The 20,519-nt window shown below is 49.5% G+C and overlaps 1 protein-coding gene across 3 annotated transcripts; it reads right to left on the minus strand.

The window, feature by feature from the left end:
- Positions 1–5,900: 5,900 nt before the first annotated feature.
- Positions 5,901–20,373, minus strand: LOC147210629 (uncharacterized). Of its 3 annotated transcripts, none has more exons than XM_086113805.1 (10): positions 20,187–20,373; positions 17,396–17,541; positions 16,773–16,854; positions 15,978–16,113; positions 15,555–15,754; positions 14,672–14,808; positions 14,460–14,601; positions 14,078–14,359; positions 8,201–13,346; positions 5,901–6,679 (listed from the first exon to the last, which is right to left on the minus strand). In XM_086113805.1, exons 1-10 carry the CDS (start codon positions 20,310–20,312, stop codon positions 6,669–6,671), a joined length of 6,408 nt encoding a protein of 2,135 aa, XP_085969931.1. In that variant the 5' UTR covers positions 20,313–20,373; the 3' UTR covers positions 5,901–6,668. The 3 variants fall into 3 exon arrangements, with proteins under 3 accessions (XP_085969931.1, XP_085969923.1, XP_085969938.1); XM_086113797.1 differs by having other exon boundaries at positions 14,672–14,991; XM_086113812.1 differs by lacking the exons at positions 15,555–15,754; positions 15,978–16,113; positions 16,773–16,854; positions 17,396–17,541; positions 20,187–20,373 and adding an exon at positions 14,880–14,984.
- Between the last annotated feature and the right edge of the window lie 146 nt (positions 20,374–20,519).

Here is a 20,519-nt window from a genome sequence, read left to right on the forward strand (position 1 = left end):
GAATCATATTGAATAACTGAATCTGAATTGTACAATCTGAATTTGAAACGATAGACTTTTTTTTCTTTGAAACTGTATTTGATCCTCACTGAAAATTTTATTCTGTTTATTTTCATATTCAGTCTTACAAATACAAAACAACGTTTTTTTTAACGTCAGATTTTGTTTTTGAATTGAGGTACTAGGTTTTAAATTAACTTTATGGTCAAGTATGAAGTATCCGGTTTGTATTGCAGCAAACGGAATCAAAATTAATTTAATTGTATTTCAGTGCAGAAAGGGTTCTTTATGGCAGCACCTCTGACTGTTCAATCACCTATATTTTCACAAGTGATGTGTCGGTCGCGAACGAGCCGGTACAAAGAGCCGGCTCTTTGAAGTGTGTAGGAATGTATAGGAAGAAGTTTTTAGCCGAAAAATACCCCGACCATGTATAGTAAGGCGTTTTTCGACGAAAATAACGACCATAGATAATAAGGCGTTTTTAGCCGAAAAAAACCCAACCGTGTGCAGAAAGGCGTTTTTAGCCGAAAAAAAACCATGGTTGTTTTTTTTTCCGTCTAAAAACGCCTTACTATACATGGTCGTTTTTTCCAGCTAAAAACGCCTTACTATACAGGGTCGTTTTTTTCGGCTAAAAACGCCTTACTATACATGGTCGTTTTTTTTGGGCTAAAAACACCTTACTATAAATGGTCGTTTTTTTTCGTCAAAAAACGCCTTACTATACATGGTCGTTTTTTTTGGGCTAAAAACACCTTACTATAAATGGTCGTTTTTTTTTTCGTCAAAAAACGCCTTACTATACATGGTCGTTTTTTTTGGGCTAAAAACGCCTTACTATACAGGGTCGTTTTTTTTCGGCTAAAAACGCCTTACTATACATGGTCGTTTTTTTTGTCGAAAAATGCCTTACTATACATGGTCGTCTTTTTTCGTCGAAAAACACCTAACTATACATGGTCGTTTTTTTCGGCTAAAAAAACCTTACTATACATGGTCGGTTTTTTTCGTCAAAAAACGCCTTACTATACATGGTCGTTTTTTTCGTCGAAAAACGCCTTACTATACATGATCGTTTTTTGGGCTAAAAACGCCTTTCTATACATGGTCGTTTTTTTTGGCTGAAAATGCCTTACGTTTTTTTCCAGCTAAAAACACCTTACTATACATGGTCGTTTTTTTCGGCTGAAAATGCCTTACTATACATGATCGTTTTTTTCCAGCTAAAAACGCCTTACTATACATGGTCGTTTTTTTCAGCTAAAAACGCCTTACTATACATGGTTGTTTTTTTCGTCGAAAAACACCTTACTATACATGGTCGTTTTTTTGGGGGCTAAAAACGCCTTACTATACATGGTCGTTTTTTTTCGGCTAAAAACGCCTTATTATACATGGTCGTTATTTTCGTCAAAAAACGCCTTACTATACATGGTCGTTTTTTTTCGGCGAAAAACGCCTTACTATACATGGTCGTTTTTTTGGGCTAAAAATGCCTTACTATACATGGTCTTTTTTTTTCGTCCAAAAACGCCTTAATATACATGGTCGTTTTTCTTCGTCAAAAAACGCCTTACTATACATGGTCGTTTTTTTTTTGGCTAAAAACGCCTTACTATACATGGTCGTTTTTTTCGTCAAAAAACGCCTTACTATACATGGCCGTTTTTTTTTGGGCTAAAAACGCCTTACTATACATGGTCGTTTTTTTGGGCTAAAAATGCCGTACTATAGTCGTTTTTTTCGGCTGAAAATGCCTTACTATATACATGGTCGTTATTTTCGTCGAAAAACGCCTTACTATACATGGTTGTTTTTTTTGGGCTAAAAACGCCTTACTATACATGGTCGTTTTTTTCGTCGAAAAACGCCTTACTATACATGGCCGTTTTTTTTTGGGCTAAAAACGCCTTACTATACATGGTCGTTTTTTTGGGCTAAAAATGCCGTACTATAGTCGTTTTTTTCGGCTGAAAATGCCTTACTATATACATGGCCGTTATTTTCGTCGAAAAATGCCTTACTATACATGGTTGTTTTTTTTGGGCTAAAAACGCCTTACTATACAGGGTCGTTTTTTTCGTCGAAAAACGCCTTACTATACATGGTGTTTTTTTTGGGGGCTAAAAACGCCGAACTATACATGGTAGTTTTTTTTCGTCGAAAAACGCCTTACTATACATGGTCGGTTTTTTTCGTCAAAAAACGCCATACTATACATGGTCGTTTTTTTCGGCTAGAATCGCCTTATTATACATGGTCGTTATTTTCGTCAAAAAACGGCTTACTATACATTGTCGTTATTTTCGTCGAAAAACGCCTTACTATACATGGTCGTTTTTTTCGGCTAAAAACGCCTTATTATACATGGTCGTTATTTTCGTCGAAAAACGCCTTACTATACATGGTCGTTTTTTTCGGCTAAAAACGCCTTATTATACATGGTCGTTTTTTTTCCGGCTAAAAACGTCTCAATACATGGTCGTTTTTTTGGGCTAAAAACGCCTTACTATACAGGGTCGTTTTTTTCGTCGAAAAACGCCTTACTATACATGGTGTTTTTTTTGGGGGCTAAAAACGCCGAACTATACATGGTAGTTTTTTTTCATTGAAAAACGCCTTACTATACATGGTAGTTTTTTTTCGTCGAAAAACGCCTTACTATACATGGTCGGTTTTTTTCGTCAAAAAACGCCATACTATACATGGTCGTTTTTTTCGGCTAGAATCGCCTTATTATACATGGTCGTTATTTTCGTCAAAAAACGGCTTACTATACATTGTCGTTATTTTCGTCGAAAAACGCCTTACTATACATGGTCGTTTTTTTCGGCTAAAAACGCCTTATTATACATGGTCGTTATTTTCGTCGAAAAACGCCTTACTATACATGGTCGTTTTTTTCGGCTAAAAACGCCTTATTATACATGGTCGTTTTTTTTCCGGCTAAAAACGTCTCAATACATGGTCGTTTTTTTGGGCTAAAAACGCCTTACTATACATGGTCGTTTTTTTCGTTGAAAAACGCCTTACTATACATGGTCGTTTTTTTGGGGGCTAAAAACGGCTTACTATACATAGTCGTTTTTTTCGGCTAAAAACGCCTTATTATACATGGTCGTTATTTTCGTCAAAAAACGCCTTACTATACATGGTCGGTTTTTTTTTGGGCGAAAAACGCCTTACTATACATGGTCGTTTTTTTGGGCTAAAAATGCCTTACTATACATGGTCTTTTTTTTTCGTCCAAAAACGCCTTACTATACATGGTCGTTTTTTTCGGCTAAAAACGCCTTATTATACATGGTCGTTTTTTTTCGTCAAAAAACGCCTTACTATACATGGCCGTTTCTTTTGGGCTAAAAACGCCTTACTATATATACATGGTCGTTTTTTTTGGGCTAAAAATGCCGTACTATACATGGTCGTTTTTTTCGGCTGAAAATGCCTTACTATACATGGTAGTTATTTTCGTCGAAAAATGCCTTACTATACATGGTCGTTTTTTTGGGCTAAAAACGCCTTACTATACATGGTCGTTTTTTTCGGCTAAAAACGCCGTTCTATACATGGTCGTTTTTTTTTGGGCTAAAACGCCTTACTATACATGGTCGTTTTTTTCGGCTAAAAACGCCTTACTATACATGGTCGTTTTTTTGGGGGCTAAAAACGCCGAACTATACATGGTCGTTTCTTTTCGTCGAAAAACGCCTTACTATACATGGTCGTTTTTTTGGGGGCTAAAAACGCCGAACCATACAAGGTCATTTTTTTTCATCGAAAAACACCTTACTATACATGGTCGGTTTTTTTTCGTCGAAAAACGCCTTACTATAGATGGTCGTTTTTTTTGGGCTAAAAACGCCTTACTATACATGGTCGTTTTTTTCGGCTAAAAATGCCTTATTATACATGGTCGTTATTTTCGTCGAAAAACGCCTTACTATACATGGTCGTTTTTTTCGGCTAAAAACGCCTTATTATACATGGTCGTTTTTTTGGGCTAAAAACGCCTTACTATACATGGTCGTTTTTTTCGGCTAAAAACGCCTTTCTGTACATGGTTGTTTTTACGCCTTACTATACATCACTGGTGTGATGTAAAGAAGCACAAGAACATTTGTAAAATGTTGACATTTAATGAACATATCTTTTACAAAACATTTAATGAAGCACCTTACATTTCCTTCAACAAATGTGCAATTTACTTTTATCATTCACATATATGCATTGCAACTGATCGCATTGATTGTACAAACTTTAACATAAGATAAGATAAGAAAACCTTTATTAGTCTCGCAATGGAGAAATTCCCAATTCACAGCAGCAAAGTTATGAAAGGAAGAAGTAGAACAACAAAATATAGGAGCTGCTGGAAAGGCAGCCACTCTCGCGGCGCCATTTTGAAGTCAAAATAACAAAAATAACACAACACAACATAACACATTGGACACAGACAGTCGTGCAATCTTCACCAATTTTCTGCATACACTTTGTTGTCTGAAGCAGTTCTAGATGAAAGAGGAGAGGTGCAAAGTGTCCTTTGTACGTCATGCTGAAAATGTGCACATGTCTGCTACAAGCTAAGTTTTGAAAGCAAACACGAAGCTGTAGCGTCCATTGACATGTAATTGGTATTGAAAAATATAGTGCACTTTATGATTAAACAAGAATTATAATGAAAGGAAGTTTTAAACCATTTACACGTGCATATAAAATCTAAATGTAATCCCTACCTACACCGTACAAACTAAGGAGAGTGCTATTAAATGTGTAAATGTGAGAGTGCTATTGATAGCGTCTGCTGTCATGGGTCTGTCTCAGTGACGGACTGAGGCTGCTGTTGTCTTCTTCTCTGGTCAAAACGGGGCCCCTAGCGGATACGCAATGAATTGCACCTTATTAAAAATATTCATTCTGTGTTTTATGCATTTTTTTCATTTTTAAATTATCCTGCGGGCCTGATTGAAACTAACTCTGATGCCGCTCTTTACACGTTGTACTGACAGTCAGTGGCAGCCCCGCCCCTTTTAAAGCGCCAGATAAAGTCATCAACTTGGGTTTCCCTGGATGGATTTTGTTTGATTTCTTTGATTTTTGCGGTCCTCTGGCCCACTTTATACCTGTGGACGAAGGATTAGAGGCTCTGATCCCTCGTTGTGTCCGAGGACCAAGGACCGCCCTTCGGTCCTCGAGGCCAAGGACCAGCTCAAGGAACACATCACTGCCGGCAACAAGGTCAGGAGGCCAGATGGGAGCCGTCGACTTCCGGGCCGCCTTCGCTACCTGCTGCGACATACTGGAGCAAACGCGCCGACGCTTTCCTTGAAATGGAAAGCGGAAGAAGAGAATGACGCGGCAGACTCAAGGTGAAAGAAGCTCAAGGCGATTTGGCGTCGGGCCGCGAGGTGGAAGCGTTCGGCCTTGCAGAGACGTCGCAGCCGCACCAACATGACGCCGACATTCAATCTTTTCCAACTCAACATTTGCATTCCTACCGGAGGGCACAGACACTCCGCCTTGTAATTCCCGAACGCCGCTTTGTCTCACTTTTTTTTTGTTGGAAGTCTTTCACTTCAAAAAGGCGATCCAGTGCCTGCTGTGGGGCTGATCGACAGCTTTGACTCTTAATTTGAATGACCCGAGGGCAATATTAAAATGTAAATATTTCATTTCTTTATATTTAAAATCTTGTCTTCTCTCGTTGTGTGAAAGAATGTATTGGAAGGCAAACCGTTCCCCCAAAGTCAACGACCTGCAGATGGAGCCAGCTTCGGGCTCCACCTGGCGGTGCCGACGAGTTCCAACCTTTCAACTGCTCTTGGAAGAGAACAATTGAAAGAAAAAAAAAAGCTCCAAGCAACTCGCTGTAAACACTGCACACGAGTCAAACAGAATCAATAACATGAAATAAGTTTTATTTTCTCCCCAAAAACAAAATAGAAACTGCACTCCAGCAAACCCTGACATTAGCAATCGAAACGCTAATATTGACGAGATTAAAAAAACAATTTCAATAAATAGAACTTGTCGAAGCTTCCCGCAAAGAGTTAAAAGGCCGCTTTGGAGCTCCCTTCAGCCCAGGCGACGTCGCTCTCGTGGGCTTGAAGGGAGCTCGAAAGGCAACCGCGGCCTTTCCAAAAATAACCCGCGCAGTGAAGCAAACAAGAACCGAACCGATGGAAGTGAGGGTAAGAAAGACTGTCGCAACTACGGGCGGCAGCAAAAGCACCCTGCCGACAAGGGTCGCATGGTCCAACGTGAAGAGCCAAGAATTGACCTCGTCCGGCGCGGTGACGAGGCTGCAAAATGCAAACACAAAGCATCTTTTGTTTTTCCTTTATGGCTTCTCGACGGTGACGGCATTTCCTTGGGTCCGGACTCTGGTCAAACAGCAAAGTGTGGATCCGGGGCAGGCACTTGAGTACAAACTCTTGGCCAAAATCTGCCGGGGGGGGGCGGGACTTTCACTTCCCGGGGCGTATTCACAAACGACGACCGTCGCCGTTGCTTTTGCTCCGGGCACCCGATGCCAAGACTTGGATGAGGTCCTGAAGCGCTCCGGCGGACCTCGATCCGCCCCGGGCGCAGTCCCGTACGAGTCCCGCGGGGCAAGTCCGTTCCGAATCCGCGAGGTCCGATCACTCGGATTCAAGTGGGGTCCTTCAAGTATTCACTGCAACACAAAGGGAGAAAAGCCACTCTGGCTTAGTTTGGCCGCGTTTGCGGAGAGACGAGTCCTACGTCGTTGCGGGCGGTCAAAGCCGACGGAACCGGGACTAAAACTCGTCCGTGTCGTTTGAACAAAGGCGGCGTTGATTGAGAAAAGGGGAGGAGTGACGCAAAGGATGATTTGAGCCGCCTTCTCTTCCGCCCGGGTTGACCAGTCGAGTCGTTCCAAAGCAAGCGAGCCGTTTCCGCGTCGGACTCTCCATCATGCCAATTGGACGAGGTGCCGTTAAGGTCGACGCAACTTTGACCGATCAATCACATCGGCGGCATTTTTTTTTCCTTCCGGTCATGAACTTCCGGTGCGTGCCTCCAACCACAAGATATCTCGCTCTCCCCCGTCATCCTCTGCTGCAGAGGCCCCCCCCACGCGTGACTCCTTCCATCCAATCGCATTCGGATACCTTGCGAATTGTCGGAACCACAACGCAAACGCTACTGACTGGCGTGTTGTCGAATGATGCGATAGAAACATCCATTTTCCAATCCCCTCAACCGATGCCAGGGGGCGCACACACAAAGACAAACGACCGTTGATACTCACAATCGCACGTTTTGGGGAATGGGGGAGGAAATCCCCGCAGGAGGTCAACCCACGACCTCCGCTCAGCGAGGCGCACGTTAGCGCTAACCGCTCGCTCGCTCAAATCGTATCACATTTTTCAACAAGAGGACGGCGGAATCTATTGCGGAAAAACACGCACTTGTGTTCCACGGATTGTTGCGAGAGTTTTGTAACATCCGCCTGTCAGCGAGACCCTTGAGGCGTCCGCCTGTGATTTGTGACTGGCGCGAGGAGGAAGTGAGCGAGCGAGTGAGCCCGATGCTTGAGAGAAACACTCGTGGAATGCTTGCTTTGGCAACATTAAAAACATTCAATTTGACCCCCCCCTCAAAGAAAAAGCGGAAAGCGGAAAATCTTAGCGGATGCTACAGGATATCGTCAGTTTTTGACTTGTTGCGATTGGCTCAGGAGGCGGAGCCAGATGACATCACTCGACATCTTCGCAATCTTTGCTGGACTCCGATTTTACGTACGCGTCTTTTATTTGTCTACGAACCATCAACGCTTGCGATTTCTATTCAACGCGGTCACGCGCGCGTTGGGTTTGCGGAGCTGAATTCAACACGAGCGGGGTTGAGAGCAACTTGGAATGGATTTGACTTTTGGCCGCAACGCGGGACTGGATTCCGGTTCGGGCAAGCCACTTGAATCTTCGGACTAAAAAGTTGCTGCGGACGCCCGCCGGCGCGCCGCCACTAACACTTTTACAGTTCAATGGATGTCTTGGGACTTTAGTGTGGAACTTCCCCCACGTACCTGGGGAGTTTGTGTCATCCCGGGGGAGTTCACACAGCCAAAAGTACCTCCTCTTAGTAAGGCGAAACCCGAAACAAGTTTTTGCCATCATCGGGGTCAGCGGTTTTTCGGTGGGCCGAGGACGTTGGGAAACGGTTTGGGACTCACCGTCATCGTCCGAGTCAAAGCCAAAGAGGCCGGAGCAGCGCTGCAGGCGCAGGTGACTCTGCAGCTCTTGAGCGCCGTTGAACGCGGCGAAACACTTGGCGCACCGAAGTCTCTGCGGGGCGGCGGCGCCGAGATCCTCGTCCAAGGGGGCGCGCGCGTCGGACGCCGCCGCCTCCTTCCTCTTCTTGCGCATGGCGGTGAACTTCTCGTCCAGGTAGGCGGTGGGAGGCGCGCGCATGTGCTTCTTCCCGTACTCGGCCAGCGTGTCCATGCACAGCGTGGACACGTCCGACTCTTTGGCCGGCATCGGTTTGGGTGAGTGACCGCGCCCGTCTTTGGCGCGCTCGGGTGTTTCGTCGACGCCCGCCGGCGCACCGGCGCGGTCGTCCGCATGTCCGGTCGTCACTTCGCCGCCCTCCGAAGCTTCCGTTTTCCGTTGGGGAGCGCTACTTTTGTCCGAATGCTTTTTTTTCTCGCTCCTCTTTATTTCACCTTCTTTAATCGCCCTCGCGGCTTTGTTTTTCCGACGCCGCGCATCCTTTGAAGGAGTTTCCGCCCGAACGAGCGACGAGGTTGGACCGGAGCCGGCGCGCGTCGCGTTTGAAGCTTCTTTCTTGGACTTCCTTTTCAAGTCGGACGTGGTGGAAGCGGAGCCGGTTTCTTCCCCGGTCTCGCTCTTCAAAATAGACGGGGCGCGACCGGAGTCATCTCTCGCCGTATCGTCCTCGGGCTCGGTCTTCCAAACGGCGGCGGCGCAACCGAAGCCGTCGCTCGTCACGTTTGAAGCTTCTTCCTGGGACTCGGTCTTCCAAACGGCCGCGGGGCAACCGCAGCCGTTTCTCGCGGCATCTGAAGGTTCTCCCGCGGTCTCGCTCTTCAAAGAGAACGTGGCGGAAGCGCCGGCGGCATCCGACGGCGCTTCCTTTGACTTTCTCTTGAAATTGTCTGCGGCGGTCGCGGAGACGTGACTCGGCGGGTCCGAAGGTTCTTCCTCAAACTTCCTCTTCCAACCGGACGTGTGGGAAGCGGAAGCGCCACTCGTCGCATTGCAAGGTTTTTCCACGGCTTTTCTCCTCAAGGTGGCTGCGGCGGAACCGACTCGACTCATCACGCGCGGACGCTTTTTCTCGGACTTTCTCTCCGCGTCGTAGGCGGCGGAAGCGGAGCCGTTCGCCGTCACGTCCGAAGCGGCTTTCTTGGACTTTCTATTCAAATCGGACGCGGTAGAACCGGAGCCGTCGCCCGTCACGTTTGCATGTCGGTCCTCCGACGTCCTCTGAAGCGTTTTCTCCGATTTCTTCTTTTTCGGGAGAGCGTTCTTCAAGCGGACCGCATCGGGGGCGGGAAGTTGCTCGGCAGGGCCACCGGAGGGCGAAAGACTTGTTGCCGGCTTTTCGTCGCCGGGCCCCCGGGCGACATCGTCCCACCCGGACTTTGCGGGCCACGCCGAGCCTCCGCGGGGACTTTTTCTTCGAGTGAGCCGTTCCCTCTTTGCCCGGCCGGCTTGGAAAGACTCCGCCTCTTTGGAAGCGCGGCGCTTCCTCAAATTAAGAACTCTCAATTTAAGCGCGCGGACCACCGAATTCCGAGACGCCGCGGTTAGGGCGGAGCCTCCGTCCGGGGACACCTTCGGTCGGACGTGGCCGCCGCCGGCGTTCCCGCCGAAAGTCATTTCGGACTTGGAATTGCAGCGGAGCATTTCAGTGGCCTTGCCAGGATCATCAACTTGCCGGTGCTCTTCTTTCATTTCTAACGCGTTCCAAGCCGGCGCCGGCGCCGGCGCCGCTGCTGCCTGAGGACCGTCCGGGGACTCGCTCTTTAGACTTTGAGCGTTCAGGTCCTCGGTGGCGTTTTCGTCGCGCGTGGCTTTTTTGGACTTTGGCGGACGGCCTCTTCTTCTCGGGAACGTTTGGGCTTGGTCGACGGCGGCCGTCTTTTGCTTCAATCTACGGCGCAATTCGCCCCCGCGCCCGATGACGGCTAAAAGCGGACTTTTGGGAGGCCCCGGGTGACTCTGCGACGTCGGGCCTTTTCTTAGCCTCAGCTTCAAAGTGCGATTGCCGCTCTGCGCGGCGGTGTCCTTGTTTGAGAGATTCTTCAGAACGTTGGCGTGCTTGGACTCGCTCCTCGTTTTCAGCTCCTCTTTCGCCGCAGACATTTTAACGCCAGGGGGAGGCGCGCGGACGATTCTCGCCGCCGCGTCGCGCGACCAACGCCCCCCGGATTTACGACCAGTCCGATGGGCAGCGGAGGTCGGGGACCGCAGCCGCACGCGGTGAGCTCCGCCGTCCGTCCGCGGGCGGACGCTTTTGAGCGGCTTGCCGGCTTTGGGGGCGTAGTGCTCCCTTTCGTGGAGGTTGAGCGCCCAGAGGCAAATGAAGAGTCGGGGGCAGCCAGGTGAGCAGCACGCCGCCTGCAGCGGGCTGTGTTTTCGGGCGTGTCGTCTCATTTGGTTTGCGGTCTTGAATCTGGCGGCGCAACCCAGATGGAGGCAGGGATGGCGAGGGCTGAGCCGATGTCGTTCCACGTGATGCTGAAAATGTTCCAAACTCCACAAGACCCTCATGCAAATGCTGCATTTGTTGTTTGCGACTTTTAACGACAGTTCCAAAGGCCTGACGTCGCCGTGGTGAGACTCCAGAGCGTGGTAGAGGAGAGCCACGCGGTTCTTCGAAAGGTCCGTCGACCAGGCGCACCCCTCGGCAGGACAGTCGACTTTGGCCGGAGGCTCCGCCCTTTCCTCCCGACTAACCCGAACGACGTCGTCCTGAAAACCTTCCGCGCTTTTCCTCCTCTGGATCGGCGCTGCGCGGGACTCCCGAGATTTGGGCGTGGCGTGATTCCCCCGAGGTGTCCGGCGGTCTTCGGCTTCGGAGTCAAACGGGGTCTTTTTGCCGAGCAGTCCGTTCAGCTTGCGGTGGGGAGATTTGCCGCCGACGCGCCGGCTTTGCTCGCTTTTCGGGGCCCACCGACCATCCGCCGGCTTGTCGTTTGATCGCAAATTTCTCGTTTCCGACAGCGGGTGCGCTTCCGGGCGGCAGGCGGATCGATCGCAGCTCGCCGACTTCCTCGGCTTCTTGCTAACGCGATGGGCCGACGGCCTGTGGGGAACGTCGGAGAAATCTTTGGTCTGCGGCGCGGGGCCGGCTTGGGCTTTGTTAGCGGCCGCCTCCTTGCTCCTTTTGAGCTTCTCAATGTGATCGGACAGGTGCATCATGGCCAGGAGGTCGTCTTTAAAGGCGGTGCCACAAAACATGCACTCGTCCTTACGGAAATGGAACATGGCGTGCACCACCACGCGTCTGCCCTTAAAATCTTTCTGACAAAAAGTACAGCGGTACTCCAACTTGGATTCCTCCGTTTCGATCGTTTCGTCGTCCTCAAAGTCGTCGCCGTCGTCGTCCTCGGCCGACCTTTCCCGATCGTTTCCTCGCACGCGAGTAGCGGTCGAGGGTGGCGGCGGCGGCGGCGTGCGGCCGGAGGTATCTGCGACGCCGCTTTCGTTTGGGAGCGCCGGTTCCTCTGACTCGGCGTCCGGCGGTCGTTTGCAAGTCTCCGCGTCTCGAGGAAGTTCAACGGGAGGAAACCGGGCGAGCATTTCCGTGACTAAGGCCGAAAGGTCGTCCGCGCGGTCAGAATGTTGGCGGTGGGCATCGCGCACATCCGGTTTGTCCATTTCACAACCAGAGCCCAGCGCTTTGGGATTTTGTTCTCCGTCGATGTTGACGGGGGCTCGGCCAACTCGGAGAGGCGGCGAGTCAGGGCTTTGGCTGGTCGGCGTAGCGGCGGACAGCGGCGAGGCATCGTCGCCGTCTTCCGTTTGTCCGCCTTGCGCATCAAAGGTCCGAGTCGCCTCGGTGGAAGCCGCGCTCGGCCGCGGCGTGACTTTCTCCGCCGCCGGACTTGGCGAAGCCGAAGTCGCCGTCATCCCATCATGAAGTTGTCGGGCTTCAACGGCGGTCTGGGCTTGGTTTGCGTTTGGGGAGCGAGCGCTTGGAGCCGAAATACGAGTTTCCGTTCCGTTCGGCACGACTACTTTTTCGGGAGAAAGCCCTTTTTGAAGCTCGGAGTTTTCCAAGCGCTCTTTTTCTGAAGACGGCAAATGTGGGCTCGGCGCGTCCTCCGGGCCCGAGCCGACCCGCGCGTCCGCATCGGTTTTCTCGCAAAGCCCCCTCTGCGGTTCTTCGGGAAGACTCCCGTGCGCGGAGGAGCGCGTGATGGTCGACACGGAGCCGTGACTCTTTGAGCCGTTCCCCTTGCCTTTGGGCCTGCGGGCGTAACAGTGCAAGAGCTGCGCGAGCATCGTCGCGTCCCTCGCCCGAAGGACGACCTCCTTTCCGTGCGGCGCCTTGGCGGGACGGGAGGGGTCGGGAAGCTTGAGCGTCGGCTTGTAGAAAAGCAGCGGCGGGCAGCCCTTGGCTCGGTTGCAATCTTCGGCGAAGGTTCCCATCAGCTCGTTGTCCGGGAGCGACAGCTCCAAAACGATTTGCGGAGCGGGAGCCGTTTCCGCGGAGACCGGCAGGAATCCTGACACCTTGGGCTGCGCGCCGTTTTTGGCTTGGCCGTTTTCGGACCTCTTGAGGGCAGACGAGCGACGGACCCTTCGATGTCTCAAAGCGTGTTTGCGAAGCTTGGGCTCTTGCGCGGTCCCGGAATCTTCCAGTAGCCATTTGGGCTTTTGAATCCTTCGTTTGGGAGGATTTTTTTCAGACAGTCGGGTAGCTCGTCTCAGCTGCCCGGAGCCCACGTCGTGTATCCTGTCCAGCTGCCAAAACGAACGCCTCAAAGGTTGCGATGACGCTCCCTTGGTATAGCGCGACCGGTGGTCGGCTTTTTTTTTCACAGCGCCGCCGTCGTTATTCAGTCCCGCTTTGCCTTGGCCTAACTTGAGTTTTTTGGGCGCCTCCCCGCAGCTCATTTCTTTATGCCCGCCCTCATTTTGATGGGGCTTTTTTGCCGTTCCGTTATCACTCCTTCCTGTTGATGTGCTACACACAAATGACTCTTTGGTACGGTAGTTGGGGAGCCAGCTTTCCTCCATCAGTTCGTCGTCGACCACTTTCTCACTCATCAGTTCCAAACAACTGGTCCGCAAAGCAAGGAGGTTCCAAAACTCCGGGTCAAAGTATAGGTCCTTCTTCAAGATCTGCAGGGGGGGGGGGGGGGGGGGGGGAATAAATCAATCGTCAGATGAGTGTGTTGCTCAGATCGAAATACGAGGGACTGACCAATTAATTGGCCCGCCGATTAAAGTTATCGCCCTTCAGCAAATATCATCCAAAACGACTGCACTGACATCGCCCCCGCGCGGCCACATTTGAACTGCGGAAGCCCGTTGCACCACGACGCGGCAGACGGCCGACACCTTGCGCCAAAATCATCCATTCCACAGCCAACCGACTGTCATCATGCTTGGCGAAATTCCGAGCTGCGGCCAATGACCGCGCGCAGGCAAAATGATGCAAGCGGGAGAGTTGCCGGTCACGCTAGCATCCTAGATTTCGGACATCGGGGGACACGGTGTCATTCGGGTCTGGCCGTCGGCAAGAGCTTTTTCCGCTATTGGCCGGCGGCCGCCATGCGCAGGTTGCGTCAAGAAGGGTAACCGGCATCAAAGCGGTGCCAAACATATCGAGTGAGTCACTTCAACCCCTGACGAGAACGGCCTCGGCTCCGAGTCAAACAACACACGTAAAAAAAAAATCCATTGTATGAAGGGAAAAAGTCCATTGGAAAATTGCCAATCATAAGGGAAAAAAATACTATCGGGGGATTAAAAAAAAAAAGTTTTCACGCATTACGTACATATTTGGAATGAATGGAGCAGCTAATCGGTCAGGCCTGAATAACTCCTGTATTTGGAAGAGAGTGCTTTACCTGCAGCGTTTCAAATCGGATTTGATTTCTGATGGGGCTGTGCTCAACGTGGTAGTCCTGGTCTGGAAGCATATACAGCAAAGACACCATCTTGTAGGCTCCCACGCTGCGTTCCGAGAAGAAGACCAGGAGCGCGCATGCCCGACACACTTCGAGATCGTTGGGCAGCAGGCCCGCGATGGTTTTGTAGATCAGCGACTTGGTGACGGCGTCGCAAGGGAGGCGAGATTTCAAGGCGTCCGCGCAAAGCTCCACGCAGAACTGGACTCCGCCTTCGCCCAACTAGCGAGACGGAAACAGAAAGGGCCGTCAAATAATCAGGCGCTCGACTCGCCGTTCGGTTAAGTGGCCGCATCATCGCTTTCGTCCACGCGATTCCCACCTCTTGGATGACAACGCGGACAAACGGGAAGACTGCGTTGACGTTGGCGGCGGACAGCGCCAGGCGACGGCTTTCCTCGAGAAACTCTTCTTTGGAAGTATTCTGCCGATGATGAAGTTTGCTCCAGATAAAAACGAGCTCCCTGCACAGGCGCACGCGGGCGTCAAGACAACATTATAACAACTGGAAGAATTCAAGTGCGCTTTACCCACCACAAATAGTACATGTCACCCCTGCAGAGTTGTTGGGAGAGGAACACCTGACAGAGGGCTAGCAGCAGTTCGTTTGTTTCCTCATTCTCTAAACTGCAGATGATGTGCACCGCCTCTTTACCGCTGAGATCAGCAACCTGAAGGAAACATTTCAGGTTGGGAGGGCGGGGGGGGTGGGGGGGGGGGGGACAAAATAATCCAAGTGCACCTAAACGGCAGCAGCGAAACTCAGCTCTTAACTCCTTTGATGCCGGCCGTATTCCGCAAAGTGGGACAGCCGGTGGCGGCCATTTTGGGCCATGTTGACTCATTTTGAAGGCCTGCACAAAATTGAGTTCTCAAGCTTTGGAAGGAGAAAGCTTTTGCCCTCTTGTTTTTTTTTTTTTTAATCAGGAATAAAAAGTCCGGTTTATCGCAAGATCAACACTGCACTGATGCATGACCTACGGGCGAACTTTGTGTGTGCATGTGTTGGTCAAGGATGACGATGGGACTTGGTCATCTGTTTGGGATTTGAAAAAGCTCTGCTGTAGAACGAGCGGCCGGTATTTCTCATCGCCACCTTGTGACGTAGGGTCGCCATTCCACACCCATACCTGCTCATATTGTGTGTGGACTGGACTGACATCTGATCAAAGCCACTCCTGCCATCTAGTGGTAGTTTATCATACTGAAACCTTTCCCGTAGCCTTGATACTGACCGAGCGGGTGCGCGAAGCCCTTTATTATTATTATTATTAAAACTTTTTTTTTTTCAATTAAAAAAACACCAAAAGTGTATGTATACGTTTTGGCACTGAACGATCAGGTTTTTGCAAGCACATTTTTACATTGTGGCATTAAATGAGTTCATGGCCAACTGCCCCGCCCTTTTTCCACCTACTTCTTGAAGCAGCTGATTGTATTGCGTCTTGTAAAGCCACGTGAGGTAGACCTGGAGGAAGAACAAGTGTTTCCCTGCCGACGGATGCCGAATGCAACACTTTGCCAGGGCTAAAGCCTCACTGACGCGCTGGCAGGATATCAGGTAGCGCACCCGCAGCTCCAAGAACACCGGCAACTCGGAGGTGAGGAACCTGTCCACTGAGAAAGAGCAAAAGCAAAACAAGGTTGCTCAGTTATATACACACATATTTAGGTCAAGGAGCTCATTAACTGTATTCCTGCTTAACGGGCTCTTTTTAGTTGGACATCAGTGGTATTGAGAGTGAGCAAAATTTCACAAAGTAAATGTAAGATACAAAGGCCACGCAATGCATGGTGGTGCAAAAAAAAAAAAAAACACTGGGCAGCAAGTATCACTGACCTTCATTCTGAGGTAAATTGGATTCGCTGAGGATTTCCTTTAAGGTTGTATTGGCCCAAGGGCCCCCCGCACCAAGCAAAGGCTCAACCTGAACTAAGTGAACATTCTGATGCCTTAAAAGGGCAGAATAACATTCCTAAAAAAAAAAAAAAAAAAAAAAAAGACAAGAGGTTAACGTTTTATCTGTTAACCGTTTACCGTCATGTTCAGTGTGATGACAACAGAGGTGACGTGAAGTTGCCATTCAAAATAGAAGCCAAACCGCCACGCTGAGGAAATCTTGACGTTTTGCCGTCGACCCGATGGATGAGGGAGACGGGAGATCAACATTTCAAATTCTTTTATGAGATTTGCTCTTCGGATGGAGCGGCGGTTGTCTTAAAAGTGCTCGAGAAATACACTTGAGTCGACAACGTTTGTTTCATCCGCAATGCACCGATGGCGTTGTCAAGAATTGGGAATCTGCAGCGGCAGGACAAGCATTTTCGTGTCCTTTCTGCACTTGGCGCGCTCCAAAGGTGTGTCCCTTGGAATGGCCGTTCTCCGCGGAAACAAGACTTTTTCCTCGACAGATTCCCTAAAAGGGGCTACCTGTTCCGTTCAAAGAGATCAACGTCAAACAGAAATTTGTCTCACGTATCCCTCGACGTCAAACCAAAATGTTTTCTGTCTACAGCGCACAAAAGGAATGGCATCTTCAATCATGCGTACGCGCGCGCGTGTGTGTGTGTGTGTGTGCATTGAAATTTCAGTCTGAAATAAATTCAGTCCGCATACGGTCCAGACTATTCTCACCTGGAATTTTAGTTGAAAGTGTTTCAATGGCTCTTTGTGGAAATCTCGCTCGTCAAAGAAAAGCAGCAACTCAAAAACACTCCTGTGTGAAGACAAAAGAAAAAAAAAACAGACACGGGTCAAAGAAAAGGTCAACCAAGACTTTGTACCTTTTGGGAGGAATCACCCAAGTTGAAGTTGCACATTAGAAATTCAAGCCATTCGGAGAAAATCCAGCAGCCTGCAACTGTGCCCCTCTTCTATTCTTGTTAAAAGGTGTTTTGTCGTTTGTGGTTTTTAAGCATCTTCAAAAGCGAGGTGGGGTCAGGTGCGTCTGCAAATGCAAAGCGCCTTCGCATTTTGCGCGTGAAGACTGACTTTTTTGGGGGGTTTTGTCAAAGAAGAACAAAATGTTTAAAGGTTTTCCCAATCCCGACTGAAACAGGCGAATCCTCACGTTTCCTTTGCGAAATCTTTTACAAACCTGAAAACAAACCAACGGGAGGTGAGAGCCTCCATTTGTGATGGCAAGAGCACCTCAGAGGTTCCTGCGTAGCGTCTTCAGTTGGGAAGGCAAAGTCCGCACGGGGGGTGACGGTTTCGACGGAGAGAACGGCACCCAGTTTGAGGTCGCCCATACTTACAAGGCCAAACTGCTGAGCGTGCGAAGCACGTGATCGCAGCTCGATGTGAACGAGGAGGAGGCCTGCGTGAAGTGGGACAAGGCCGCCTCGAGGATCCTGAGCCGAGGGAGCGGTGACCGCCAGTGAGACGCGTATTCTTCCACCAGCTGCGTGGACGTACCGAGAAAAACAAACGTCATTCGCGTAGTCCAGTGATTCCAAACCAAGGTAACGGGCGTTCCGCCCGTCCGTCCGTCCGTCCTGGATGGACGCCCATTTTTTGGGACGGACGATGAGATGATTTTTTTAAGAAGGACGGAAGAGGGGTGTCATCAGTCGCTTTAATCGTTTTGGGTATGGAGTGTCGGGAGACAAAATAACACGACCAGAATTGCTTAACAGGCTATTTCGTCTCAGCGGTATTTTTATCACAACACTGCCACCTGGTGTACAGTCGGACCACATCAAGTGCCTACGCCGCAGGGGTGTCAAACTCATTTTTGTTGCGAGCCGCATTTTAATTCACGTTTCCCTTGGAAGGCGGTTATGACCGAACCCACATAAAGACGTCAAGAAGAACGGCTTTGGCAACTATTCTTACTGTCATGAAGGGTTTGGTAACAATGCTTACTTATCGCTCTTATTTATTTACATCTGAAAATTCTAAATGTTGGGAGCGATTTGAGCAAGCGTCATGGAAGTTTGATCAAGTGATGTGGTGGTCCAGATCTGGCCCCCTGGCCTTGATTTTGACACCACCTGTGGCGTCCGGACACCCATTTCCCTCGCGATCAAGCCAGCCGGTTAAGAAAGCCATCTGCGTCGTACGTCTCTCGGTACCCGCCCATCATGCTGACGGCTAAGATTTCCCAAAGTTTTATTTTGATCAGCGTGGCTATTTTTGCGTTGTGAAATGCGAATGTTGACCCCGCCTAATCTCTAGACATTCGAAATAGAAGGAAAGAGCGATTTTTTTGTTTGATTGATGGCCAGTCTCATCTGCAACAGCCGATCACGGCGTTCACTAAAAATAAGGTTCGGTAGGCGGGAGCGTACGCCATGAATACGTCGATATTGGCATGCGAGAGCCAGCACGTTTGGCGTGTGTCATGTGGCAAGACACGTCGTCGGCTTCGTATTTTATGCATCAGGCGTTTCTTTCGTGAAGTGACATAAGCTTTGTCGCGAGCACCTTTAGGAAGAGGAAAACACACCGGGACAGAAGCTCTTTGAAAGGACGAGGGCCGAGAGTCGACGCTTAGTATATGAAGAAGGACGCAGGGCCGATGACGGAAGGGGAACCCAGCCGGGTCGGAACGATTACAAAGTGGAGCAAGCATGACTTTCATGTTTATGCATTGAGTCGCCGGTACGAACTGCTCGCCCTGACGTGGAGTCGGCCAAGTGCGTCTCGAGAGATGTGACGAGAGTCGGCGCTGAAAAGCACGACGACACGAGAGAGACGACTACACGCGACAACAATATTTGAACCAATCGTTCCGTATGGGTGTTCCTCGTCAACGGACGAACTATGGCCTGTTTCAGGGACAGCGGTTGCTCCTTTAACTTTCAAAAACGAGTGCCGTCACCAACGCCCTGATCGCGACATCCATGACCCTGGTGCTGTCATACTGGTCCAGGGAGACTCTTCTTCGAACAGTTAACAGTTGGGAGCTATGCTGTATTTTGACTGGAGAAGATCTTATGGGCGTATTTAGGATTGTATTATAATTATTTTTATGTCTATTTGTATTTTGTGGATATGTTTGAAGTCCTTCGTTGGAATGCATCATATTGTATAGTTTGGTGTAAATGCCTTGACTTGTATTTGCTTTTATTTTGCCTTGTTTTACTCTGCCGTCCGTCTGTGGCCAGGCCGCAACGAGAATTGGTTCTCAATTCTCTGACACGGATTAAAACAAACATGAAAGAAATAAATCACTCGATACTTTTTGACATCGTAGCAGGCAGTGATATAATACAGAGACGCCATCATCATATCATCACCCTGCCAACCCCCAGGAACGTTCTGTACGTTTTCTCAGGAACACTATGTCAAATCAAAAAGAACCCACCTTTGTGTCTCGGTACAGAAAAATAAGACATGGCACTCACAGTACTGAGAACAACGCTTCATATTTTCTTTCTATTTTTAATCATATTGACTTTTTGGACCAGTTTCGGGGGACCAAATAATGACAGCCCCCCCTCCCCAGACGATGACATGTGATGTTTCTGACGTAAAGGTATGTGCGGTGGCTCCATAAACGTTGGGAAACACCAAGTTACGGTCCCGATTGAGTCAATTACGTTCATTTCATGTCAGTTATTACACTGGGAATCAATTCAAGGTTTGTCCCCTGAACCGAAATCAAAGTGATTGTCTGAGCAGATGACGAGATCTGTCTCAATGATAACAGTTTCAAAACAGTTTGGGTCTGGGGGGGGGGGGGGGTGCAGGACATCCGTCGCCAATTGCCGAGCCCACCAAACATTTTTGACGAAGTTTTTTGGTCAATTCTTGCTCGCTTGCTCAGGCGCTCCACATTAGCAGGCTAGCTGTCCAAAACAGGACAGCGCCGGGACCACTTGAATCGGTGTCTCTTCCTCGGCTTTTCATTGCCGTGGCTCGAACATTCGTTACAAAACCATGCCCGTGTTTGAAATGCCACCGACTCGTTCCTCCTTGCGAATGCTCCCAATCACAGCGGCTAAAGCGAGCAATTCAGTTCTGGGGGAGGGGAGTCAGCTAACATCCGTGCTAATACCTTCGACAACAAATATGTCAACAACGCGGGCCGCGGCTACCTACCTTACAGTAGTCCGAACAGAACGTTTTGACGTCGCCCCTTAAGCCGTCACTGGAATAACATCTTATGAGTGATTTTAATTGTTTCTCCAGCCCCTCCAACTCGAGCAAACTGCCCTCCTCCGCCATACTAGCTGCTTAGGCTCGCTCGTAGCTGCCCAGCCAGCAGCCACAAAACACCGCACGCATCGCCGGCCGCTCATTGGCTTACGGCGTCGTCAGCCAGAGCGCTCGATATGTGATTTGGCGCGCGCCGACGTCAGCTCGTCAGGGCGGATAATAAGGTTCGCACGCCAAAAAACGTCGCGCCGGTTGAGCGCCTCTTCCATTCGAGTG

This window comes from Hippocampus guttulatus, chromosome 1 (genome assembly GCF_054856545.1).
Source record: "Hippocampus guttulatus isolate MCC_2025c chromosome 1, RoL_Hgut_1.0, whole genome shotgun sequence".
NCBI classification, from domain to species: domain Eukaryota; kingdom Metazoa; phylum Chordata; class Actinopteri; order Syngnathiformes; family Syngnathidae; genus Hippocampus; species Hippocampus guttulatus.

What these genes read in the sequence shown, in the direction of transcription:
- LOC147210629 (XM_086113797.1), bottom strand. Translation starts at nt 20,312, where the DNA reads ATGGCGGAGGAGGGCAGTTTGCTCGAGTTGGAGGGGCTGGAGAAACAA. An exon ending in ACGCTCAGCAGTTTGGCCTT is followed by an intron (nt 16,855 to 17,395) that starts GTAAGTATGGGC and finishes GTCTTCACACAG; the next exon opens with GAGTGTTTTTGAGTTGCTGC. An exon ending in TCCGCGTTGTCATCCAAGAG is followed by an intron (nt 14,360 to 14,459) that starts GTGGGAATCGCG and finishes CCGTCTCGCTAG; the next exon opens with TTGGGCGAAGGCGGAGTCCA.